The following is a 27,090-nucleotide window of genomic DNA, read 5'->3' as shown; positions in this document are numbered from 1 at the left end:
GTAAAAATCGACACGTTTCAGAAAGGCGGGGCATAGATGGGAAACAATATACAGTATGTGGAAAATAATGTGTTTTTTTAACCTTAAACCGCATAAACACATTTCATTACACCAAATACACCAAATAATGTTCTTTTTAGCAACATCATATGACCCCTTTAAGACTCATAAGCAAAGATTGGGCAATGCTAATATGATTTCTTTAGACTGAAAGAACAGAGTGTAAGATTAAAGCAAAAGCTGAATAAAAAGCTTAAGAATTAAATTAGCTTCAGATGAATAGAGGAGGGCGAGAGAGGAGATACAGATAAGAAGTCTAAGGAGAAATGGGAAATAAATGGGAAGTAGCAGAATAGCGTATAACATGGTGACGTATGTGTTTTTTTTTTTTAGAGGATAAAAATGTTCCCCTTTCTTCCACATAAATAGGATATTTTTATGTTTATAGGGGGCATACGTGCGTATTTTGCTGCCAATGTGGTTGGAAGTTCCCATTTTTATAAATCATGTGAATATGTGAGTGTGTGTGTATAATGCTGCTGTACAGCATGCCTGCACACTCCTCACGCTCTCAGGTTGCTGAGCAGAAGCCTTGTTGCCATGGAGACAGTCTGGGTCGGGCGCATGCAGCAGGGTATCAGACGTGCTCACCGCGGTCACAAGTTCAAAGGTCAAATACCAGATAGACAGCGAATTGTGAAGACAAACAATTTGAAAAATTATAAATAGCAGTTATTTTATGGAGCACATTATTTATACACCATTATTCACCGCTTGTAAACTGGCAAGTTTTATTTTTCATCATGCTTAAATGTCTGTATTTACGTATTTGCTCGGCACAGCAGGATGGGAGTTTTATATTTCTTCGCTAGACGAAATCCATGCACATGAACAAACATGTTTCCGATGCTTTTATATTGTTTTAATTAGAATTGTCTGCCTGTTTTGTGCTTCAAAGGCTTGTGGAAATGACTCACTGTCTATTTATTTGTACTTTGGAAAGCAGTTTCAATGCACCTCCAGTTCCGCAGTTGTTTCAGGCTGGTTTTGTTCAAAGTGAGTTTATTCGTAACTGGTTTGAAACTGCGTGGACGCTCTGAATGCACATTGTCCAGATGACAGATGAGCGTGTTTCGAGCATCAACACGAGTGGAGGCAGGGGACGACCCGTGTGAGGATGCGCTCCGTTGCAGTCGGATGTTTTGTCTCTGGAGATTTTCTCGAGAACAGCTCTGTCAGCAACAGCTGGACTGGCGAAAGACTGATGCAGTGGCTAGGCCAAGTAATTGTGCAATATTTGGCCAATTTGAGATTATCGATATCAGCCAGGAGCACGCCAGGTTGCCAGTTGCTCCTATTATTACATAAATATTAAATATATTTCTTGTACAATATATATTTAAAATCACTCAGGCAGTGCTGACATTCATTTGGCACATTTTTTTAATATCATTTGAATATCACCTCTGTTTCTCTGCTGTATTTCAGGTGTTTCTTATATTGTATCAAAAGAGTCACCTTGCTCACCATGCCACCGATGCAGAACACGCAAACACACACACACACACACATATGTGTTACATGTCTCCACTTCTCACAGTCCCTCCCACCCTCCTACACACACACACTCACACCCACACAGAGCTCGCGCCAAGCCTGCTGTCTCATCTGTTATTTCAAGCCGGAGAGGCAATGTGACATTAAACAGTTGGTCTATGGAGAGAGAGAGAAAGGGGGAAAAAGTGTGAGGGAAAGGAAGAAAAGGAGGGAGAGAGCGGGCTGCTGAAGGGGAACAAGGGAGTATTATTATTAAAAGCATGCAGTTATCAAAGGAATAATTTGTGCAAAAATGAAAATTACTCATCCCCATGGTGTTTAAAACCAAGGCTGAACCCTGTATTCAGGGTTGGGGATACAAAGTGTATGAATCAACCATTTTAAAAAGGCATATCGATGTGAATATTTTGGTGGGATGGGGTGTGGAGGGGTGGTGTGTCCTAGGGGGAATATTTGGGTGTTTATGGCTCTGTTTCAAACCGTATGGCTGTTTTACATGCTCATTTCCATGCACTTACAATTAGCAGGCACTGAATCTTTTTGAAGCTTCCAAAAGGATGCAGAAACGCTGTAGAAATATCTTGTGGTTCATATGACTTATGCACTTATATATGAGAGTTTACGTGAGGAACAGACACAAATTTAAAATGTAATTAACTGAAAATCTGTCCTATTTGGTGCGTTCGTAAGAGGACATGAGAAAAGTACTAATAGTCTAATTTATTTCACAAATATTTCTTGTAAATGATTGGGTTAAAGCTAGAATGATTTGTTCACAAATCTAACTCATGAGTCAATCACATCTTAGATTATCAGTGAATAATGGCTTACATTTCATGCAAAGATATTATGTCTGGACTTATATGTAACTTGTATATCTTGCTATTAAAACATTTGTTAACTGAAATAAAGCTGAAACTAAATATTAAATGAAAAGTTTGAATGAAAAAACAAATGAAAGAAGTTCAGGGTTAAGGACTAAAATTAATAATTGGAAATAAAAATAAAAAAATAAAACTCAAACAAAACAAATAAAAATATCAACAGCATGTAAAAAAAATTGAAGCTAAAATGAAAATAACTGAAAAATATAAGCTAATTCAAAATATTGATAAACCTATTTTAGTATATAAATAATTCTAAAATAACACTGCTTCAGATGAATTTGATTATAATTATGATAATTTATTATATGTTTGAATGGAGAATGGCTTCTGAAAATTCAGCTTTGCCAACACAGGAATAAATTGCATTAAAAAAAATATTAAGATATAAAGTTATTTTTTTAAATTGTAATATTTCAATACTATATTTTTAATTATATGCAGCCTTGGTATTTTAATGGCCCTAAACTTATATGCGGTTTATATTTCCTGCCTTAATTTTAAACAGTGTTTTCTGTTGTCTTTATAGTTTCATATTTTTTATTTTATTAGTATTTTTATTTTATTTGATTAATTTTTATTCTTTTTTGGGGTGTATTTGTGCTGTCTTGAAAATAAATGGTACTTTCCGATATTTTCTTGTCTAGTTTTTCATAAGAATTAGATGATAAACGCATGAGTCTGAACTACTTTTATGATACATTTGCAGCTGCTTTAAAAAGCTGAAAGCGAGTCACTATATACTGCCTTTGTATGGAAACAGCAATGAGATTGGAACAACACGACGATAAGTAAATGCAAACATTTGAATTCTGTCTGAACTATTCCTATAAGGAAAATGAGTGTGGAGTTTGAGGAGAAGTGGAGATGAGAACTAGGATGGAGAATCCAGAATTCCTCCTCCCATTAAACACACACACTAATCCCCATGGAATACTCCACTCCATTACCTGTTGTCTTGGCAACGGCAGTGAGTGTGATAACCAGTGTGTTGTTAAGGAAGAATCCAGACCGGCTTGTTAGGAGGAAAATCTCTGGTTCAGGGAGCACAACTTCACCCATCAGTGCCCACATTGTGTTCAAGTTGCTCCTGAACGTGTCATGTGATGTCACTTACACTGCAGCTGTCATTGAGAATCAAACACTGTCGTTTGAAATGGCTGTTGTTAATTAGCTAACATAACTGTGTGTGTGTGTGTGTGTGTGACAGAGATACGGTCTCAGTTAGTGGAGCAGCAGAAATGTCTGGAGCAGCAGACGGACATGCGGGTTCAGCTCCTCCAGGACCTGCAGGATTTCTTCAGGAAGAAAGCCGAGATCGAGAGCGAATATTCACGCAACTTGGAGAAGCTCGCCGAACGATTCATGGCCAAAACCCGCAGCACCAAGGACCACCAACAATACAAGTGAGTGAAGTTATAAGTGTGTGTGACAGAGAGAGAGAGAGCCAGAATGTGAATGCACATGAATGATTCAAGAGTCATTTTCTAGAAACGAATCAGTGGCGAATCGTTTGGTTCAGGTGCTTATTTCCATTCCTTTTGTTCACCGCCAATTCATTTCTCCCTCCCTGTTGTGTTCGACTGTGGTTTGCGGTGGATTAGGGCGACGTCTGGAATACTTTACCCATGATGCTCTGCAGCTTCATGCTTGAAAAATCAGAGATGGCAGAGTAGAGGCGATTGCTGTAGTTATTGTTCTTGTGTGTGTGTGTGTATGTGTGTGTGTATATATATATGGGCATCTGTGTATTTGCTGTCTCATTAATGCAGATAGAATTCTGCTGGGAAAATAGAGAAATGAGCGAGAGAGAGAGGGAGTTTCACAGTTTCTCTTCTGTTGCAGTTTTTTTCTTCGTGCTGGGCACTTGATGGTGTGCTGGTCCTCATGGGGCTGTCCCATCGGATGCCTGCTGAGCTTTGTGATTAGTCACTGGCTGCTGAAGACATTCGCCTCTTTGGTCCAAAATGGCTTCACATTGTCTTTTCGCAACAGCCATTACTAATATAGAAGATCAAGTGTGTGAAACAAAATGGCGTCTTTTACCTTCACGTTGACAGGTGGTTAAACCACCTTCACTCTCAGAACAAATGAGCAATTTGCACAGACAGCAGTGCAATGCAGTTTTTGGCAGTAATCAGTTTAAAACATTTAGTTATCCAAAAGTCTGGGGTCAGTTTTTAAATACTTTTATTCAGCAAGGATGCATAAAATTGGTCAAAAGTGATAGTGGACATTTATAACGTTATAGATGTTTTTGTAATGTTACAGATTTTAGTTTCAAAGAAATGCCGTTCTTTCAAATTTTTGATCAATCAACGAATCCTGAAAAAATGATCACTTCGTTTCACAAAAATATTAAGCAGTACAATTGTTTGTAACATTGCTAATAATCATGTTTCTTGAGCAGTAAATCAGCATATTAGAAAGATTTCTGAAGGATCATGTGAATTTTCATAGAAACGAATCCGTGGCAAATCGTTTAGGTTCAGGTGCTTTTTTTCTTTCCTTTCATTCACCTCCAAATAATTTCTCCCTCCCTGTTTTGTTCGACTGTGGTTTGCGGTGGATTAGGGCGACGTCTGGAATATTTTACCCATGATGCTCTGCAGCTTCATGCTTGAAAAATCAGAGAGGAGAAGCGATTGCTGTGTCTGCTGTAGTTATTGTTCTTGTGTGTGTGTGTGTGTGTATATATATGGGCATCTGTGTATTTGCTGTCTCATTAATGCAGATAGAATTCTGCTGGGAAAATAGAGAAATGAGCGAGAGAGAGAGGGAGTTTCACAGTTTCTCTTCTGTTGCAGTTTTTTTCTTCGTGCTGGGCACTTGATGGTGTGCTGGTCCTCATGGGGCTGTCCCATCGGATGCCTGCTGAGCTTTGTGATTAGTCACTGGCTGCTGAAGACATTCGCCTCTTTGGTCCAAAATGGCTTCACATTGTCTTTTTGCAACAGCCATTACTAATATAGAAGATCAAGTGTGTGAAACAAAATGGCGTCTTTTACCTTCACGTTGACAGGTGGTTAAACCACCTTCACTCTCAGAACAAATGAGCAATTTGCACAGACAGCAGTGCAATGCAGTTTTTGGCAGTAATCAGTTTAAAACATTTAGTTATCCAAAAGTCTGGGGTCAGTTTTTAAATACTTTTATTCAGCAAGGATGCATAAAATTGGTCAAAAGTGATAGTGGACATTTATAACGTTATAGATGTTTTTGTAATGTTACAGATTTTAGTTTCAAAGAAATGCCGTTCTTTCAAATTTTTGATCAATCAACGAATCCTGAAAAAATGATCACTTCGTTTCACAAAAATATTAAGCAGTACAATTGTTTGTAACATTGCTAATAATCATGTTTCTTGAGCAGTAAATCAGCATATTAGAAAGATTTCTGAAGGATCATGTGACACTGAAGACTCAAGTAATTATGCTGAAAATTCAGCTTTACCATCACAGGAATAAATTACTTTAAAATATTAAAATAGAAAATGGTTATTTTGAATTGTAAAAATATTTAGCAATATTACTGTTTTTACTGTATCTTTAATGAAATGTGAGCATTAGTTTTTTAAAAACTCTTTATTATTTATTAACAATATTTTAATAACTTATTTTTAAAAGGATGAAATCACTGCACTTTACCAACTCAGGGTGCATTTTCCCAAGAAAAAACTAAGATCTGCACTCCTTTTTTTTCTGCTTAATTTTTGCAAAGCAGATGCTTTTTAATGTTTTTTTTTTTTATGCTGTCTTGAAAATGCCCCTTGGTCAGATATTTTCTTGTTTAATACACATATATTCAGACATTTTAGTGTGCATTATGAGTTGAAATACTTTTAGAAGCTGTTGTATGTAATACTATTGTTCAGTTTGTGAATTCATGCATCAAATATATTATGGAAAAGTGAAGTGAGGAATATAATTTTTACATGAGAGCATTACCTTGTCGTCAGTGGCTTGTATGTTGATATATTCACTAATGAGTCATTTATTATGAAGATTTTATGAGTGCGTTCAGCTGGGAGTCATCTATAGAGATTTTATGGGTTGTAGGACATTTCCTTAACATCCTCATCCAGGCAATTCAGTGAACTGCAGTTGAAATCTTCACCAAAGCCTCAGCATTTCTTGAGGGTAAATACAAAATGGTTCATTAGTGGATTTGGATGACTACTTGATAAAAGCCACAGAGCGGCACTCACAAAAACAGCATGTACAGCAAATCCAGGGCCACCCAGAGAGTCCTACAGCAGAGATGAAGATATTCACTTTGAGAGATTGTGATTTGTGATTTTAAGCTTGACATTATATATACAATGACTGCAAAATGTTTTACATTTAGATCACTTAATGTATGAATGTTGTCTTATATCTCAAGTTGTCAAATCAGTAGCATGTATTGTTTTGAGAAATGAGCACATTTTAAGCAAATATTTCAGAAAACCTTTATATATTGCATGAACAAAAAAAAAATATATAATTAGAGGTTCTATATTTTGATTTAAACCTTAAATGAATAAAATAAATCAAATGCAACTGGCAAACTGTTAGTAAGAGCTTTCTTTTCTTGTATATGTATTGTGTAGTACTTTTTCCATCTACATATTTAAAGCCCACTTTTCCGTGGCTTTCAGGAAGGACCAGAACCTGCTTTCTCCCGTCAACTGCTGGTATCTGCTGCTGAACCAAGTGAGGAGGGAGAGTAAGGACCACGCCACACTCAGCGACCTTTACCTCAACAACGTCATCACACGCTTCACTCATGTCAGCGAGGACAACATGCGTCTGCTCAAGAAGGTGAGGTCAAACACAGGTCAGCTGGGAAGGTCGTTCCTGTCACTACTATAATGTGATGGGATGCACGTATAATTACATCAAAATGAAAGCTGGAAAAAATATGCATGCGTTAAAAATCGTGTCGCTTTAAGTCAGCTGGTGGGAGACAAAACCTCTTGATATTTGAAGCACATTTCTCCTTTGGATAATTAAAATGTGAACAACGTTTTACTCTCTAGTAACAGTGGTGTTAGAATTTTTTTTCGAGCGGTTTGTTTTCATTTCTTCAGTATAATTAATCAGACTCTTAAACTCAGCTTTCTCAGATTGTGTGCATGGCTGTGGTTTTATTTTATGAGAATTCAGCATTCATTGTCTCTGTAGAATCCAATGCAGTGGTGGTTTATTTATAGGAAGCTAATTTATTTTTCTGCACAACACTTTAGTAGATCAGCACTAATGTAATAACAATAGTAGAAGAGTCAATGACAAATAAGAGTGTAAGATACAGAATACAGGAGATACAGATACTAAGATACAGAAAAAAAACTGGTTTCAAATGTGCAAGTTCGTGTAAATGCAATCTTTGTATTCATGTTGGTTTCCTGTGGTTTTAAACTGTTACACCATTTTGGGACTTATTGAACTGTCTCTTACTTCCTAAAACTATTGTATTGCTATATATATGTGTGTGTGTGTGTTAAATTAAATAAAACAATTAAAATAAAATAATTAAAAATAAAACAATTAAAATAATCAAAGAATGGAATGCAAATACCTATGCCTATACAGTATATATTTTCTTTAAAATAAATAGTATTTTTTTAAATGCATTTTTAATAAATTATTAAATCTAGTCAAAAAAGCTCTTCTAAAATTCACTTGTGACACTCTAAAGAAAAATTGTGACTTGGTCAGTGTATCTGAAGGACCCAAAAGGTCAGGTCAAGAAGGTACTGCCTAACACGACTGGTCAAAGAAGTAAAGCAACTTAAGTGGATATTTGAGTTGTTTTGATCTATCGTGTTAGTTCAGAATTGACAAAGCGAGGACAGCAAGTCTTGGCTGTATATTTGAGTTTGACCCAGCTCAGCCCTTACTCTCTGTCCATTTTTTTTTGGCCCACAGAGCAAAGAGATCATTTTCCAGCTGCAAGAAGACCTGATGAAGATTCTTAACGAACTCTACACGGTGAGCTTGTCTCATTCTCTCTCATCATCTGTTCAATCTCTTTTTGGATTACTTCTTCATACCCTCACTTTGCTGGTGCTTTTCTCTCTCTCATTTTATCATTCCATCAATATGTAATTCGCTCCTCCATCACCGACACTCTCAGTCTCTCACTTCTCTTCTTCCAGAACTCAACTGTATAGCTTTCATCTGTCTTTCATTTACTAGTTCCAACATTTCTGCATTGCTTTTTGCTTCGTGATAACAGTTTTCCTTTTGTCTGCAACATCTGCAGCTGTTTATTTTACACAATTCTGTAGTTGCTGAAAAGACCAGCATGAATTTTCAGCATGAAATGGACTTAGAAATTTTGATGTGATGGTACCACAGGAACGCATACAGTCCCAAACCATTCGTCAATAACTATCTTCTCATGCAGCCTTAGAAAAACCAGTCACATGACGTTTACCTGTACAGCTCAGTTGATTGGCCCAAAAAGTATGCAAAAAAGGAAAGGTGGCAGATTTGAAATGACAAAAAAATACATGAAAAAAAGAGACGCATGCATGGATGAGTCTTTTCCATTTTAATGCTGACTTTAAGCTGGGTGGGAACTTTTCCTGTTGACAGACATTTGATTCGCCTGTAATTGTTGTTATGTGCAGTTGTGAATATTTGACCTGAATGTGAGCTTGTCTGACAGGACTGAAGTCTTAAAAGCCAGCAGCTCTTGCATAAATAACCTTGATAAAACAAAAACACGGAGCGCACATTAAGTCTGTCAGCTGAGCTTACCTCTAACATGAGGAATGCACACAAAAAATGAGATGAATTCTCTGAACCAAAGTACTCAAAGTTCAGGAAGTTTCCACCTCACTGCAGCCCTCATGTAAGCAGTTTTGTGTCCCTGTTGAGAAGGATTTACATCAGAGTTTGGAAGCAGAGCAGGACGCATGATTTAGCTTGTAGCGAGGGGTGTTTTTTGCCAGTCGGGTGTCTCCAAAAATCACTTGCTCCCCAATGGCTCCTGTGCAGTGAATGGGTGCCGTCAGAATGAGTCCAAACAGCTGATAAAAACATCACAATAATCTGCAAGTAATCCACACAACTACAGTCCATCAAGTAATATCTTGTGATGCAAAAAGCTAATGTTTGTACGAAAAAAAAAAATCTAGCATTAAATTGTTTAAACCTTTGCTTCTGGCCAAAATATGCACCATAATCCATAATAACACTTCCTCCAGTGGAAAAGTCCATCCTCTGTTGTCCTCTCACATCAAAATCCAACAGCATATTTGTTTAAGAACTGTTTTGGACTTTTTTTGCTTTTTAACAGTGCTTGATTTGTGCATATTTCTCTCCTGATTCAGACGAGACAACTTTTTCATTGTACAGAAAGCAATATTATGGACACATAATGAATGAAAAGAATGAAAGCAACGGTTTGAACTTAAAAACATTTTTATGGAATTGTTTATCACAAACACGTAGCTTTTTGGATTATTCGGATGTTTTTATCAGCTGTTTGGACTCTCATTCTGACGGCACCCATTCACTGCAGAGGATCCATTGGTGAGCAAGTGATGTAATGCTAAATTTATCATTTTTTATATGGGAACCATTACACACGCATCCATGTGGACACAGATGCACAACAGACATTTATGAATCAGATTAGCTCAGTAGGACGGGTTGCATTCTGCTGAAAGTTTTTGGATTGGATATGTGGGATTGTGGGTAATGTAGTTTTCCATCTGCTCTGCCCCCTGTAGGTGATGAAGACATATCACATGTATCACTCCGAGACTCTAAGTGCAGAGAATAAGCTAAAGGAGGCAGAGAGGCAGGGTGAACGACAGGGCCGGGGCGGAGAGGCCGTCTTCAGTCTGCGCACCGAAGATCGCCACCAACGGCGCAACGCTGCCCGCAAAATCCAGAAGATGAAAGAGAAGGTGAGTTCCACATCTTTTGCTGTGTGTTTTTCTGTTGTATTGTTGTCTCTTTTACTGTATGTGTTATACCTAAAATGTGTTTAGTTGTTTGCAGTCTTAAGAGTGTATTACCCATTATGCAAATTAGATTCCTTGAATTTTAATGTGCCAGATGTGTTTCCAGAAATAGTGCAAAGTTCATTTGTCTTGATGAAATACTGTGAACTGGAGTTATGGAGTAATTCGGTGGACATTATGAGGGAATAATTTCTGATTTATGCATAACCAACCTGAAAATGAGCCTATTTTGTTGCTCTTGTTGGCTTAGATGATTTGATGCTTCATTATAATGTTGGTTCTGAAGATTTACTGAGAATTGTTTGGATGCCTGGTTGATTTAACGCTATATTAATGTATTTTTTTAATGTGATTGAGCGGAAATACATTATAACGTCAATGCTTTCCAAATGTACATCTGCAGTTTAGTACTCCATTCATTTCTTTCTTTCATAAGGGGGAGGAGAGGTTAGAATGAGCAGTTGTTACAGCATTGGACAGAATAGGCAGACAGGATATCCCGATGGACAGAGTCAACAGTGGAACAATTTTTCCGTTTAAGGCATTGTATGAGCATAAAACAGTTTGGTTCACATATAAATGTAATGTGTATGCACTACCGTTCAAAGGGTTTTTTAATTCAGCAAGGATGCATTAAATTGCTCAAAAGTGACAGTCGAAATATTGATAAAGTAAAACTAAAATTTTTTTATTTGAAAACAAATGCTGTTCTTTTGAACTTTCTATTCATCTGACTGAAGTAATTCAGCTTTGCACCCCAGGAATACATTACATTTTAAAATATATTAAAATAGGAAAGTTACTTTAAATTTTTATATTATTTCACAATATTTTTTGTTTCACAATATTTATGTTTACTGTATTTTTGATCAAATGCAGCCTTGATTTTAATTTCTTTCATAACCTTTTTACTGCCCCCAAACTTTTGAATGGTAGTGTACATCTTTACACAAATATCAGTTAGACTGTGATGAATCCAAATGTAAAAATGTATAAACTGTGACTCTATTGACACTATATGTTCAGGATGCCTGATTGATTTAATGATAATGTTGCTGTAATTAAAAAGAGCAATTACAATCACGGAGAAGTGGACATAAGCCAAACCTCACTGTGCTAACACACTTCCATTAGAAACAAGTTAGTCGATAGGTTATCAATAAAAACATTTTATCTTCTTGCCATGATGGAGATATAGCACTTGCTCAACACTTTGTCCTTCTTTCTCTCCTTCAACCTCTCTTTCTCTTTCCCCCCCCCCAGCGCCAAGCCAAGTATTCGGAGAACAAACTGAAGGTTATGAAAGCTCGGAATGAGTATCTGTTGACTGTGGAGGCCACGAATGCTTCTCTGTTTAAATATTACATCCAAGACCTGTCGCATTTGATTGATGTGAGTATCTGATTAGGGCTGTGTACTGTAATGCACAGATTGTGAGTCGACGGCAGGAAATTGCCACTGCATGAAGGGCATGGTGTTATGGTTGCATTTATTTGCTTTTTCACCAAGCACAGTAATGAATTATAGTCCTGATTAATAATCACTAATTAAGGCAGCCTCCACTGCCTTTAATTAGAGACAAACGCACCCTGTAACAGGCAGGACGGGATGGAGATTAAGCCTTTAATTACAAGCACACATTAGCACATTCTGAAACAGGCCATGTTTAGAATGGAATACTAGCACGCTTGTTCCTGCCTACTGCACAGTATATACTGTCCTAAAACTCTATCTATCCATCTATCTATCCATCTATCCATCTATCCATCTATCTATCTATCATTTTATCGTTGTATTGTTTGTTCTATCATTTGTTCTATCATTGTATTGTTTGTTCTCATTTATTCATTCTATCTATATACCAGTTTCTTTATCTGTCTATCATTCTATATATTGTTCTGTATTTCTATTTGTCTATCGTCTATCTATCTGTCATTCTATATATTGTTCTTTCATTCTTCCTGTCATTCTTTTCTATCTATCATTTTATCTATTGTTCTAATTCTGTCTGTCTGTCTGTCTGTCTGTCTGTCTATCTATCTATCTATCTATCTATCTGTCTGTCTGTCTGTCTGTCTGTTGTTCTATCGTTCTATTTATCGTTCTATCTATTGTTCGTTCCTTTAATTCTATCATTCCATCGTTTGTTCGGTCTATCATTGTATTGTTTGTTCTGTTGTTTGTTCTATCATTGTATCGTTCATTCTTTCTGTATATCGGTCTGTCTGTCTGTCTATATATCTATCATTCTATCTATCTATCTATCTATCTATCTATAATTTTATCTATTGTTCTATTTCTGTCTATCATTCTATTGCTCTTCTGTCTGTCTATCATTCTATCTATCATTCTGCCTGTCGTTCTTTCTTTCTATCATCTATCTGTTATTCTGTCTATCGTTCTGTCTATCATCAGTTTGTCTGTCTGTCTGCCATCACATTGAAGATGGAAGGTGAAGTTGTGTGCATTGCATTGTGCATCGAGTGTCCTATGAAGTGTACTATGGTTGCATACTGATCATTTTCACAGCTGTAGTAATTCATCATTAAAAGTGCATACTGTGCACAGAACACATACTGTATACTACCTACTTTCCACACACAAAGTCCTATAAGATCCTATTAAATATTGTGCACACTTAATCTAGTTTCCAGTGAGGCCAGGAGTTTCCTCAATGGTAAAGAGAGGAGCCATTTCTCACACTGGGTTTGCTGTGTCTGTTGTTTTGCTCATTAGAGTTTGCAGCAGGCTGGTGGTGGTCAACAGTATCTGGCCGATCGGAGCGCTGTGTCTCTTTGACCTTCACAGAGGTCAAACCTGCTCACACTGAGATAAAGACAGCAGGAGAATTTGTGTACGTGGGTGGGTAAAAGAGGGAGAGAGAGATTGTGTGGGGGTGAGAAGTGAGATACAGTAAAAGCCTGGATGAAAAACCCTTCAAATTAACCCTGAGAACACAAGCCCTGGAGGATCATTTTTAGATGCTTTAAAGCAATGGTTCATCCGTCGTAATCGGGTTTGACTGACAGCTCCACACAAATCCACACTATTCATGTTCTCTTCTCCATTAAAATCGAGTGTGTGTGTTTGTGTTTTAACAGTGTTGTGACCTTGGCTACCATGCAGGCCTGAGCCGGGCATTGCGCACCTACTTGTCAGCAGAATACAGCCTGGAAACCTCTCGGCACGAGGGCCTGGATATTTTGGAGGGGGCTGTGGAGGGGCTGGACCCCAGTAATGACCGGCAGCGCTTTATGGAGACTCACCCTACAGCGTTCACCCCTCCTGCACGCTTCTCCTTTCAGCCACACATGGGAGACCAGGTCACATGCCACCTAGTGTCCAAACTGCATATATACATGTCATTTACAGTACATTGACTTCTGTGTAGGAAAGGAATGAATTTGTGCTATTGCAGTGAGTTTTACTATCATATCTTCATAATTTGGCTGGACAGCAAAAAAGAAAATTATTTTATCTAAAAACATAAAATTGTTTATTTAAATGATTTTTTTTAAATTAAAGTTTGTAGTAAAGTTTGAAATTGTCCTGTGCTTGACTAGATTGTGAACTGTGGGATTATATAAATGGGGTCAACAATGAAGAAAAAGAAAATCCTAATACTTTATAAACATTGTCATATTTTGTAATCAAAAACTAAACTCAATTTCTTAACTAAAACATCCAGTTCTAATTGGCAATCATTACCTCCGAAGAAGTAATTACAATGCTTTTAATTTAGGAATATGGAGAATTTAGCCTCAGACTATTAATTTAACTTACAATGTTTATGTGGAACTACTTCCATTTTTATTCCTGCGTGATGTGCCTTCACATAATAGAGAGATTTTCAGCATTAATAAGCATAAATAAGCTAACACTTTGCTTATTTGTGTAAATGAAGCATATGGGAGTCTAACTGTCTTCCTAAAACTGTTTTAAAACGCATTTTCCAGTTGTATTATAATTATTGCACATGCAGTTTAATGACCTCATAATAATTGCGGCCAAATGGATTATTCATAATTTTTTTTAAAAACTCATTTGTCACACCACAGGACCATTTAAAATTAATTCATGAAGCCAAAAAGGCGATTTAAAAGTGGTGACCACTTACAGCATCTAAAAACCTACACAAATTTTTATACAAATATATTAATTTTAACCTCGTGTTGAGAACAAAACATACCTATATCGATATATATGGTTGAGCTTGTTAACTGACACATTATCCAATTTCACACAGAATTTTTATGTCAAATTTAGTCAAAACTGTGACCTTTTAGTTATCATGCATGCTCTGATATGCAGAGCCTGGGTGGTCACATGGGCAATGCAAATTCAAGTCTGGCTCACAACATATTTTATCCAACACCACGCTATCATTTCCTGTCCTTTTTTACTATCCATGTCCTTGATAATGGCAAAAAAGGCCACTATAATAATAAATACGATCAAATGATTTGTTTGTTCTGCTGAGCGGATTCTGTAATATGTGTATTTATGCATGTTGATATTTCAGGTGAGTCAAATCACAGCACTGCCGCAGGTGCAAGCCGAGCTCCTCCTCCGATTCCAGCAGCTGCAGTCGCGCCTCTCCACACTGAAGATCGAAAATGAAGAGGTGAGACACACACACGCACACACACACACACACACACACACACACATAATCCCTTCCCCTTGAATGAGCACCTCGGCAGCTGCAGTTCCCCCACTGAGGATAACGAATGAGATGACAGGCGTACACACCTTCTCCATTTCTCCTTTCCCCTTCTCTCGTTCCTTCTCTCTTTGTCGTCAGGTATTCTATATGCACACCAGCGCTCTCCTTCACAGCTCCAGACGCATTCATACATATTGTTTCCATCGTCTCAGTCTCTGTCGGAGTGTGTGGTTGTTTATCGCTGGTTGTTGGCAGGCCAGCTGTTTCCTGCAGCTCTCAGCATGTGAAGGACAGAGCAGAAGTGCTGATGAACGCTGTATTACTGCAGTGAGCTTCGACTGTAGAGACCGAGGGGTGTGCGGATGTGTGTGCGGGATATTCCTAAATCCTCGCTTCTCTAGAAGACTGCGAACCAATTCCTGAGTACCGTGTGTGATTGTCACAAAACAAAAAGTACAACAAACTATTGTACTATTAGCTTGGTTGTACATAATAATACTAATTTATTTGATCAATATTGGAGTAAAAATAATATTGTGAAATATTACAGTATTTCTTTCTATTATTACTGTTTTCTATTTTTATACATTGTAAAATGTAATTTATTTATGTGATGACAAAGCTGAATATAGCCAATACTCAGTGTCACATGATACTTCAGAAATCATTCTAATATGCTGATTTGGTGCTCAAGAGACATATTTTATTATAGTCTATGTTGAAAGCAGTTGTACTGCATAATATTTTAGTGGAAACCATGATGCTTTTTTCTGGATTTTTTGATGAATAAAAATTCAAAAGAACAGCATTATCACCATAATATCATGTAGTACTGTTATAAATGTCTTTACTGTCACTTTTGGTCAGTTTAAAGTGTCCCAGCTGAATAAAAGTATTAATTTCTTTCAAAAAGGCTGGAAAAAAATTACTTTTGAATAATAGCGTGCCCTTGTGTTAAAAAACACAATGGACAAATTATTGCTTCCAAGTAAATTTCCAATTTTTAATTTCACTGCAAAATTTTAATTATTGACTGGAGAAAAGTTAACCTTTTGTTATTTTTTTATTCAAGTGCATACTGTAAATTATGGAAGCCCATTTTCACCACTGAATAAAAAATAAAAAAAAAGGTAATTGCGACTTTTTTTCTCGCAATTGTGAGTTTACTGACTAAATAATTCATTTTGACTTTCTGACTGACTTTTCTCATAATTGTGAAGTATAAACTCGCAATTCTTTTTTTTTTCTCTCTCAGAATTGCATAATATAAACTCACAATTGTGAGTTATAAAGTCAGAATTGTGAGATAAAAAGTCGCAGTTACCTTTTTTTATTTTATTTTTCTTATTCAGTGGCGGAAACGGTCTTCCATAGTAAGTAAAATTACATTAATAAAATAATTTTAAAGGTCTAGTTCACACAAAAAAGAAAATTGTCATTGTTTATTTACCCTCAAGTTATTCCAAACCTGAGTTTTTTTCTTCTGTTGAACACAAAAGAAGATATTTCGAAGAATGCTAGTAACCAAGCAATTGCTATAGCAATTGACTTGCATTGTATTTTTCCGTACTATGGAAGTCAATGGCTACCAGCAACTGATTTGGTTATATATATATATATCTTCATTTGTTCAACAGAAGAAAGAAACTCATACAGGATTTGGTGTTGAGGGTGAGTAAACGAAGACAGAATTTTCATTTTTGGATGAACTAGACCTTTAAGGGTTCTAGTTTATGATGTGTGATTGGATCACAAACTGTTTTGGACCCCATTCACACCTGTTTTGTGCGTCGCTTGCTTCCGAAATATGAAAATACAAGTGAAAACTGTCCTTGGATTAAAATGACCATGAGCTAATCATTCAGTACAGTGGTGTGTATAAATGTACAGTGGCACCACCACTTCAGTAACTCTCTATGTTCCCTCTGAAGGTGAAAAAGACATCGGAGGCCACACTCAGCACTATCCAGGACATGGTGAACATGGAAGACTACGACGTGTCCGAGAGCTTCCAGCACAGTCGCTCCACTGAGTCGGTCAAATCCAGCGTATCAGACACTTACCTCAGCAAACCCAGCCTGGCCAAGAGACGCGCCAACCAGCAGGAAACAGAGCTCTTCTATTTCACAGTAAATGTTGGCCCACACACACTCGCTCAAACAGGGCCTGTTTTGGAAATACAGCGTTTAATAAGACATTTACTTGCATCAGACACAGAAAAGAGCACAGACACCATATTTATTCTCCTTGCATCACACTTTGCAGCCAATGATCTGTTTACACTGTAGTTTTGTAGCGTTGTGACCCCTGGGTCAATGGTCTTGTTTTAGCCTAAAGCAATGTCAGTATCTTTAAAGTTCATGGCTACTGAAGGATGACCAGGACTAATTAGATCATTAATTTCCAGTGTAATTGGATTATTATTGACTGTGTGTATTTGTGTGGCTGCAGAAGCTGAAGGAGTATCTGGAAGGCAGTAATCTCATCGCTAAACTACAAGCCAAACATGACATGCTGAAGAGGAGCATAGCTGAAGGTGATGTTGCACTTTTCTCTAAATGTGTAATTATTATGATTATATTTATTATTTACTATTGTATACGACTACTGCTGCTGCGGCTGCTAACAATGAGAAAATGAGAATGGTTTAGAAATGGAAAAAAATAAGAGATAATAATAATAAGTATTATTATTATTATATTTTTCTTGTTTTTTCATTTGTAAATCTTTTTTGATTTATTAAATTCCATTTTAATATTAATATGAATACTGCTGCTACTAGTGCTACTACTACTACTACTACTACTACTACTACAACTAATATAAAAAATAAATATTAAAATAATTCAAACTCATTTAAATATTTTATTATTTATTGATGTATAAATGAAAATATTATTTAATTAATTTTTCATTATGAATTTTTATGTAAATATGTATTTAAAGAGTATATGCATTTTTACATGCGCAACTAGCAAGACATAGTCAATTTATCTGTTTAACATGATTATAAAAATTAGCATTAACACTTGCATTAGCTTTGTCATAAAATGTGTATTAATTTACCATTTACACTTATATATATATATATGGATCCATGTGAATAAAACCAAGATAAATAATCTGTGTCCACCATTTGAAATTATATAATGAAGAGTAAGTGGCATCACTTGAGCTTTTAGATTAGTTGAGTTTATGTCTGAAGAGCAGTGAAATATGGTCTAATATAATATCTATATCCACAGGATACAGAGCAGACATCATGACAACCAGGTAAATCTCATCATCTATGTCTGACCTTCTTTTAATGCCCTTTTTACATATACTGCTCTGCATCATAAGGTCCTTTTGATATTTGTAAAGGTTCTCATGACCTTTTTGAATGCTAAATCTCTTGTTTCAGTTGTATTTCTCTCTTTTTTTCCACTTAGCCGTCGACGAAACTCCCACAGCAGGCACCAGGTAACAGCCGGTTTTGTTTCCACCTGTACCAGCATACCGATTTCATTTTTGTACAACTTCCATGTGCTGCTTTATGACTATTGGGATATTTTCATCTGCATGCAGGATTCTGGGAAGGCCATCCCACTGATTGTAGAGAGCTGCATTCGCTTTATTAATCTATATGGTAAGAAATTATGTATAATCTGATGAATTAATACAAACATTGAATCCATCACACAAACATATACATCACATGCTCTTAAATTATGGTGTATTTTTTTTATTCCTCTTCTAGGTCTGCAACACCAGGGTATTTTCAGGGTTTCAGGGTCACAGGTGGAAGTCAATGACATCAAGAACTCTTTTGAAAGAGGTTTGTGAACGCCGTGATGTAAATAATTCTCATAATTATATTATGCTTTTGAGCACAGTCACGGTAATAAAAATATATACAGTGAACTTTGAAAGTCTCCATGTAAATCTGGGATTTAAAAAAAAAATGTAAATCTGGAAGGAAACAAGTTAATTTTAAAAAATAATTTTAAACAAATGTAAGTTATAGAGTAATACGATGAAGAAATATTATGCACAATTTTTATGTCACTAAGTAAAAAAATTTATTGAAAATTTGAAAATCGTATTTTATTATAACAGTGGTGACTAATTTCCACTTAATGTTACTTACATAAAACCATAATACATTATTATAGTTGGTACCTCCTCTACATAAGTCACAAATTTTTTTATTTTACTTTATTTAGTGAAGTAAACAAGTTGAAAGTTTCTGAAAAATGTGAAACAATATAAGTTATAGATAAGTTTTACAGATAAGTTATGCCGTAATATTAAGAAGAAATCTCCTGCACTATTTCTGTGTCACCAATTAAATTTTTTAAAAAAAGAAAAGAAAAATTGAACATTTTATTTTATTCCATAATACATTATTATAGTTGGTACCTCCTCTACATAAGTCACAAATTTTTTTATTTTACTTTATTTAGTGAAGTAAACAAGTTGAAAGTTTCTGAAAAATGTGAAACAATATAAGTTATAGATAAGTTTTACAGATAAGTTATGCCGTAATATTAAGAAGAAATCTCCTGCACTATTTCTGTGTCACCAATTAAATTTTTTAAAAAAAAGAAAAGAAAAATTGAACATTTTATTTTATTATAGAAGTGGTGACTAATTTCCACTTAATGTTACTTGCATAAAACCATAAATTAATATGGTACCTCCTCTGCACATTGTAAAATGTCACTTTTTATTTATTTGATTTTATTTCTTTTTTATTGTATTTGATATTATTTAATTTTTTTATTAATTATAAATTATTTTGAATATGGTGTAATATAAAAAATTATATTATGGTGTAATATAAAAATGTTTGCGCTATTTCTGTGTCACCAGTTAAATAAATAAATTGGTGACATTGACCCTGTAATTTGTAATGATTTTAAGAAAAATGTTAAATAATTGTCAAAAAAAAAAAATTATATATATATAAAATATGAACAAATAGCATTGACTAAATACAGTTTAACAGTCTCCCTTAAATTAAAACAATTAAAATTGTGATTATTTAATAATAAATGCCAATGGCTTTTTGAAAGCTCAGTGTTCAAATGTGAAAATCACTGATTTTAATGAAAAAGATCTATCACCATGGGTACACTCTCATCTTCGTGACTGTTTCCCAGGCAACGACCCCTTGACTGACGAGGAGAATAACCATGACATTAACTCAGTAGCAGGCGTGCTGAAAATGTACTTCCGCAACCTGGACAACCCGCTTTTCCCCAAGGAGAAGTTCAACGATCTCATCGCCTGCGTCCGTGAGTGCTTGTTTCCCTGCGTTCATATGTGTGCATGTATGTGTATGAGGCAGGATGGAGGAAGGAGAGGAAAGGAAAGGAAAGGTGGGTGTGAGAAATGGTGGCACAAGCATTCGGGAAATGACAGGGTGCTAAGTACTCGGGTTTCCTGGGGAGTTTGGACAGCTGCTGTCTTTTCATGTGAATATAAAAGAGTCCCTGCCTGTTTGAGAACATGGGACGTCTGGTTTTCCTTGTTTATGAACTTGCGTGTTCATGTGCGTTCAACAGGAACGGAGAGTTTGTATGAACGTGCCCTCTCCATCCGCAAGATCTTGACCACAGCACCACGGCCAACACTCGTGGTCATGAGATACCTGTTTGCATTCCTCAACCAGTGAGTATTCACACACAAGATTTTTTTGCACCCTCAGATTCCAGATTTTCAAATAGTTGTATCTCGGCCAAATATTGTCTTATCATAACAAACACATCAGTGGAAAGTTTATTTATTCAGCTTTCAGATGATGTATAAATCTAAATTTGGAAAAATGTACCCTTAAGACTGGTTTTGTGCTCCAGGGTCACATATAGCTAGCAAAATGAGGACATACTACACAGACTGTATGTTGCTTTCATATAAAGCTAAGTGTAATTATTAGTTTTGCTATATTTAGCTGATTCATGTCGACAGTTTTGTCCCAAAAGGGTAGCAAAGTAAACCCACATAGTTACTGTTCCATGTACATACAGAGTATGAAATATTCATCAATATTGCTACTTCCAAATGAACACAACTCACTCAGCTGCAAAGCTGAAGCGTCTCATTGAATAGGAGAAATGCAGCTAAACTAAGCATCCATTTTCACACCAGAAATTAAATCCTCTCCCACCTCTGTGCCGTGAGAGACAGAGGGAGGCTGGGAGCGAGAGTGTTGGGTAAAGGTGCGATATGGCATTTATGACTCACACGCACAAATAACAGACTGATGCTCTGATTGAGAAAGCATAATTACAGCGATGTACTCAGGAGACAACGTAATGCATCATGGGATTGTTTCCCATCGCAGCTTGTCCCAGTACAGCGACGAGAACATGATGGACCCTGGAAACTTGGCTATATGCTTCGGCCCCACTTTGATGCCCACCCCGGACCTCCTGGACCAGGTCTCATGTCAGGCTCACGTCAACGAGATCGTCAAAACCATCATCATCCACCATGAAACCATCTTCCCTGACACCAAAGAGCTGGAGGGACCCGTTTATGAGAAATGCATGAGCAATACTGAGTACTGGTGAGTTCATGTGCTTAACTAATTACCGTATTCCCATTTAAAGTGTATTGCAGTATGTTGATCATCTTTTGTGTTCTTTAAGTGAAAGTCCGTACAGTGAACCTGGAGGGTTTGAGGAGGGGGAGCAGGATGGAGGGACGGAAACACAGACGAGCGAGGAGGGTAAATACATGCGTGCATATTCGTTTTTATTAAACACAAAAATACAGAATGCTGAATTTGTCTGTCTTTCTTTCAGAGGGTGAGCCTGTGGAGGCCATAGCCAAGTTTGACTATGTGGGACGGTCTGGACGGGAGCTGGCCTTTAAAAAAGGAGCCACTCTGCTGCTGCTTCAGAGAGCGTCTGAAGACTGGTGGGAGGGACGACACAATGGCATTGACGGACTCATACCACACCAATACGTCATGCTGCAGGAGTGAGTTCACACGCTTCATCTACATATTCAAGGCAACAAGATAAGATTAAAAAAAAAAGAATACCATAGCAAACATTTTCCACCAAAATACCACATTTACAGTTAATGTTACTGCTGTAAAACCATAGTAAATTAATATGGTATCTCCTATTCACAGTTTGAGAGGTCACATTTTATTTTAAAAAATTTTTTATTTCATTTTTCTTTTTTTTTTCAGTGGTGACTAATTCCCACTTAATATTTCTGCTGTAAAAACAAATCAATATGGTACCTCATCTACACAATGTAAGAATATTATTTTAATTTAATTTTAAAAAATTATGTGTGTATTATTTATTTATGTATTTATTGTAGTTTAGTTCAGTTTATTCCAGTGGTGACTAATTTCTACTTAATATTACTGCTTTAAAAGCATGACAAAATCATGGTGCTGCTTCTACACAATCTGAGAAGTCATTTATTGAATGTATATTTTATTATTTTATTTTTATTTTTAACTGTGCTTATTAATTCCCACTTAATGTTGCTGATGCAAACCCATAATAAATCAACTTTGGTATCCCCTCTAAACATTTTTAGATGTTTATTTTATTATTTTATTTTTATTTTTAACAGTGGTGACTAATTCCCACTTAACGTCTGTAGTACTTGGTATTTTGGCAGAAATGGTATCATAGTAATTGTAAGGAATTTGAAGTTTGTTTTTTTATGTAACACATTGGCTAATTTAATTTCCTTCTAAAACTCATTTTGATCAAACGAATAGCTTGATGTGAAAATGGATGAATGAATGAACTTCTGAATGATATATTTCAGGGATGAGGCCATGTCAGACACTCTGAGCCAGAAAGCAGACAGTGAGTCCAGCACTACACCTTCAGATGAAGTGAGCTCCAGACGGTCGCTGACGTCTCCTACTGAGCCAAGAATCCCTGAGACCTTCATCAGCCGGTGAGCACACACACACTCTGGCCTTCAGTCTCCTAGTCACTGTTCTCCTTGCATTTCACTTTATTAATTCCTCCCTTCTCTCTTCAGACACCGGAAGCGGACGGAAGCCCTCCTGCGCCGCGTCCCTGGTCGCTTAAGCGACGGTCACTGCCACGGCAATGGGCTGGAACGTAGCTCTCCTCCCGTAACGGTGACGGTAACGGGGCATTTCAGCCCGCGGGAGCTACTGCGTGGGAACAGCTGTGTGGACAGTCCTGAGCACCACAGACGCACGGGACACAACGCCAACTCCAACGGCAACGTCACTGCCAACATCAGCCAACACGAGTCCCTGCGCAGGGACAGAGAGCGGGAGAGTCCTCCAATACGCCAGTCACCATCCGCACTGCATTGTGGGTTAGCTATTCAACGCTCCCAGAAGCTGAACCCGCACACAATGGCACAGGTTTGTTATGAACAGACATGCAAATGGGCAAATCTTTCAAAAACATGTTCCTGACATTTCAGTCCCAAAATTAAAAGGAAAGAAAATAAGTTGTTATTTTGCATATGGAAATGAAACCGCTTTGTAGGACTGTTAAGATTTTTTGCATTGACATTTTTACAGTTAAGCACATTTTTCAGATTCTCTTATAATTGTTCAATAATGTGTGTAATGTATAGTTAGTTTATATTAATTTTAGAAAAGGCTTCGAATTTTTTAAAATATTGATCAAATGAATAATCAATTAACAATAATATAAATAAAAAACTATATTACATATAATATTTATATAATTTTTTTTATATATTATTTAATCATGTGTATTAAATTTATAATCATTTTATAATATAATAATTTTGGAAAATGTTAATTTACATTTTTGATTAATTGGTGAATTATTTAACTAATATAAATGATGATAAATTATATTAGGTATTATAATATCTATGTACCATTTTTATATTTAGATTTCTTAGATGTGTATTAGATGTATCCATTTATATTTTATTCATTTTTGAAAATTAATTTAAGACTCGACGACTGCTCGACGAACAGGTTAATCTCTTAATAATGACATGATTGTACGGCCGATAGCTAGTTTACGCGCAGAACGGTCTGATAGCGTTAGTCTACGATATTATATCTATAAATGTGTTGTCAGGGTGGTGTGTGTGTGTGTATTCTCAAAGTGAATAGGACTTTACCGTGTCTATGTATAGATACATTTACAAGGAACACATTCAGAGACAGCGGAGAGAGACTGCCTGTACAGGAAGTGCCGTTGTTGTTTTTTGGGAAATGTTCCATTGAGTCGGTGCAATGTATTTTGAGTGCTTTGATTTGTTAGGCCTTACTACCACAAGAGGGATGTGTCAAAAACGCTGTTTTTATAAGTTGCTGCTGCTTTTTTTGATGCTTTGATTCGAGTTACAGGACTCCCGGTGCCTCTTGGGAAAATAGTTATTTCACTTGTTGGAATTTGATGGGGAATGTAATTTTTTTTGTTTTGTTTGTTTTTTCGTTCACTTAGCCTTTCCCGCAAGGCGACTAAAGAACACCGAATGTATTCCATGAATGTTCCACTGTTTTTCCTGTTTTCACTCGAAAAATACCACGCTAAGCCTTGATCACCAGATAAACCTCCCCCTTTACCGTGGAAACCAAACCCTGAAGCCTGATTGGATGATGTGGGAGGGACACAACCGTAACATTCCGAGGGCAAACACACGAACAAAGCTTTAACAAAACATCACACTAAAGGCGTAAAAAAGACATTCCGGGGAGGATTGCGAAGAAAATTACGAAAGTTTGTGCAAATAGGCCACGCCCTCCCTCGGGTCGTTCAAGTACAATTTCCACTGCTGCTCAACTGACAGACGATAACGGTGTTCGATCCTCCATTTTCAACATCCCCTGTGCTTCCAGTGTACGTGTGTTTGTACAATATCGTCAACGGCAGACTCTTTGGAGCACACTAACCATACATGGCTCTCCTGTGTGTGTCTGTGTGGGGGTTTTTGTATGATAAAATGCGCTTAGGGTAGTTCAGAGTACTAGATGATGGATAATTCATGCTTGTACATGACAACTTAAGTGTTTGAGTGTGTGTGTGTGTGTGTGTGTGTGTGTGAATGAAAGAGAGTTAGAAAGAGTACACTGCACTTGTAGACAAGTTTGTGTGTGTGTGTGTTAGAGTGAATGTGTGTGTGATCGAGGGTGTTTAGTCCTGTGTGTAAAATGCATGAAGGTGAAGTGAGTAGTTTTACGACCAAGCGGCCTTGGTTCACTTTTTTATATGCTAACGATGATTGTTTTTCCACTTTTTTTTGACTGCTGCTCTTACGTTTTTTTTTTTACCTGTTCTATTTTTTTTTACCTTCATTTCTTACTGGTGCTCTTTCATACGACCGCATCTGCTTGTCGCCGTATCCGACACCCACTTTTTTTGTCCTTTTCCAAGAGATCTGAGATTATCGCCCCACTCTCCCACACACACACACACACTGTGTTCACATGAAAGTGCCTTTCAGGATGCATGTTGAATGCAGGAGCCTGGTCTGCCAAGGGTGTGTGCTCCCGTCGCTCTCTGAAGAGTCGTTCCCCAAGTTAAATAATAATTATAACGCTAGAGCTCTTTCCAGATATTTAATAACCTGAACGAATAATAAATATGTACATTTAATCCATTGTGATGTCGCACTTTCATGTATAGGACTGTATTGGCATGTAGCATTAAATCATGTTCCAGTGCTTTTTAAAATGTGTCGAAACTGAATGTCTTTGAAATAAAGGACAGTTGATATGTCTCAAAATAGTGCGTTGTACTTTTTTATTGATATATTTCAGTTTAGTGATGGAATGGCTCATACTAAAATTAAACGGTGAGTAGAAAGCATTGTACATGTGATTTAAAGACAGTACACCCAAAATTAAAAAAATTGTCATTATTACCTCATTATATAGCAAACTAATCTTCTATAGAACACAAAACGTGGATTTGTTAATGATTTTTGGTGTACTGTCCCTTTAAATGTTACAATCCGTCTGCCTGAATCCATGTTTTGTACACATGTACACTAATAACCTATGCTCTTATTTCAGTCTTGCCGTTAAACATTTAGGTAGGATGCTTTTATGGCTCACGCAGGAGTGGAGGACACAATTTCTGCCTTTTAAGCAAGGAATAATTTCCCATCATGCAGCTCAACCTGGCTGATTCTAAAGTGGAGGTAAAACGATAGAGATTAGACATTCAATGGGGTCCAAAAGTCTAAGACCACTAGTTTTATTTTGCATTCTAATGTAACATACTACTTTTTCCACGTTGAATTGACGATGTAATGTGAATATCGTAATATATTTGTATCTTGTTTGTTCCTTTTTCTTTAGCTGCATGGACATTATGTAAAACCTGGTAATCATGTTTTCCAGATTTCTTATTCATTTTACATCACAGAATTTATTTGTTAATTTTGAATTAGATTTTGAGTTCAGACTTTCAGTGTGGTCTCCGACATTTGGACCCCACTGTGGTTTTGGATTTGCAGATGTTTTGCGAGCCGGTTTTCTCGGTCTTGAGTTATGGGTATAAAGCTATCAATCTTTAATGTTTTGATTTATATTAATCTTCATCCATTTTTCAAATGCGAGCTGGTACATCCTTTCTGCTGTCTTTCAGTACAGCTGTGACCTATGCATTTCTTTGGGTTGCAGTGAACCATAACGAGAAAATAATCACAGTTTATACCACTGAAATTTAAAAAAAAGTTTTTTTTTTCGTTTTTTTCAATTAAAAAAAAAAAAGTTTTTTTTTTTGCACTGAATTACCAATATGGTCATGGGTTTTTCAGACTATAAACACTTTTAAAAGTGCAGAATGTTTGAAAACAAAACGCTATACTTTTCTGTTCTGATCTACACTATCATTTAAAAGTTTGGGATCAGTACAACTTTTTTTAAAAGAAATGTATATTTTTATTCAGTAAGGATGTTTTAAAGTGACAGTAAAGACATTTATAATGTTACAAAAGATCATTAAAAAGAGTTCTTTTGAACTTGCTATTATTCATCAAAGAATCCAAAACAAAATGTATGTTTCCAAAAAAAAAAAAAAAAAAAA

The 27,090-nt window shown here is 36.4% G+C and overlaps 1 protein-coding gene across 1 annotated transcript in view; it reads left to right on the top strand.

Annotated features, from left to right (window-relative positions):
• Positions 1 to 24,522, top strand: part of LOC107725889 (SLIT-ROBO Rho GTPase-activating protein 1-like) — a 32,622-nt gene extending 8,100 nt beyond the window's left edge. The window contains exons 2-22 of the mRNA XM_016535307.1: positions 3,652 to 3,847; positions 7,081 to 7,243; positions 8,351 to 8,413; positions 10,165 to 10,344; positions 11,665 to 11,793; positions 13,503 to 13,724; positions 14,924 to 15,025; positions 16,999 to 17,196; positions 17,519 to 17,603; positions 18,313 to 18,340; positions 18,499 to 18,529; positions 18,635 to 18,695; positions 18,807 to 18,884; positions 20,212 to 20,346; positions 20,617 to 20,722; positions 21,396 to 21,620; positions 21,703 to 21,782; positions 21,859 to 22,036; positions 22,853 to 22,987; positions 23,075 to 23,432; positions 24,502 to 24,522. Of these exons, the coding sequence (XP_016390793.1) occupies positions 3,652 to 3,847; positions 7,081 to 7,243; positions 8,351 to 8,413; positions 10,165 to 10,344; positions 11,665 to 11,793; positions 13,503 to 13,724; positions 14,924 to 15,025; positions 16,999 to 17,196; positions 17,519 to 17,603; positions 18,313 to 18,340; positions 18,499 to 18,529; positions 18,635 to 18,695; positions 18,807 to 18,884; positions 20,212 to 20,346; positions 20,617 to 20,722; positions 21,396 to 21,620; positions 21,703 to 21,782; positions 21,859 to 22,036; positions 22,853 to 22,987; positions 23,075 to 23,432; positions 24,502 to 24,522 (2,774 nt within the window). The remainder of the gene's footprint in view (positions 1 to 3,651; positions 3,848 to 7,080; positions 7,244 to 8,350; positions 8,414 to 10,164; positions 10,345 to 11,664; positions 11,794 to 13,502; positions 13,725 to 14,923; positions 15,026 to 16,998; positions 17,197 to 17,518; positions 17,604 to 18,312; positions 18,341 to 18,498; positions 18,530 to 18,634; positions 18,696 to 18,806; positions 18,885 to 20,211; positions 20,347 to 20,616; positions 20,723 to 21,395; positions 21,621 to 21,702; positions 21,783 to 21,858; positions 22,037 to 22,852; positions 22,988 to 23,074; positions 23,433 to 24,501) is intronic.
• The last annotated feature ends 2,568 nt before the right edge of the window (positions 24,523 to 27,090 follow it).

The sequence above is a fragment of the Sinocyclocheilus rhinocerous genome, unplaced genomic scaffold (assembly GCF_001515625.1).
Source record: "Sinocyclocheilus rhinocerous isolate Xijiao unplaced genomic scaffold, SAMN03320098_v1.1 scaffold395, whole genome shotgun sequence".
Taxonomy (NCBI): Eukaryota; Metazoa; Chordata; class Actinopteri; order Cypriniformes; family Cyprinidae; genus Sinocyclocheilus; species Sinocyclocheilus rhinocerous.
Note: the sequence above shows the minus strand (reverse complement) of the source record. Positions and strands in the feature narration are given on the sequence as shown.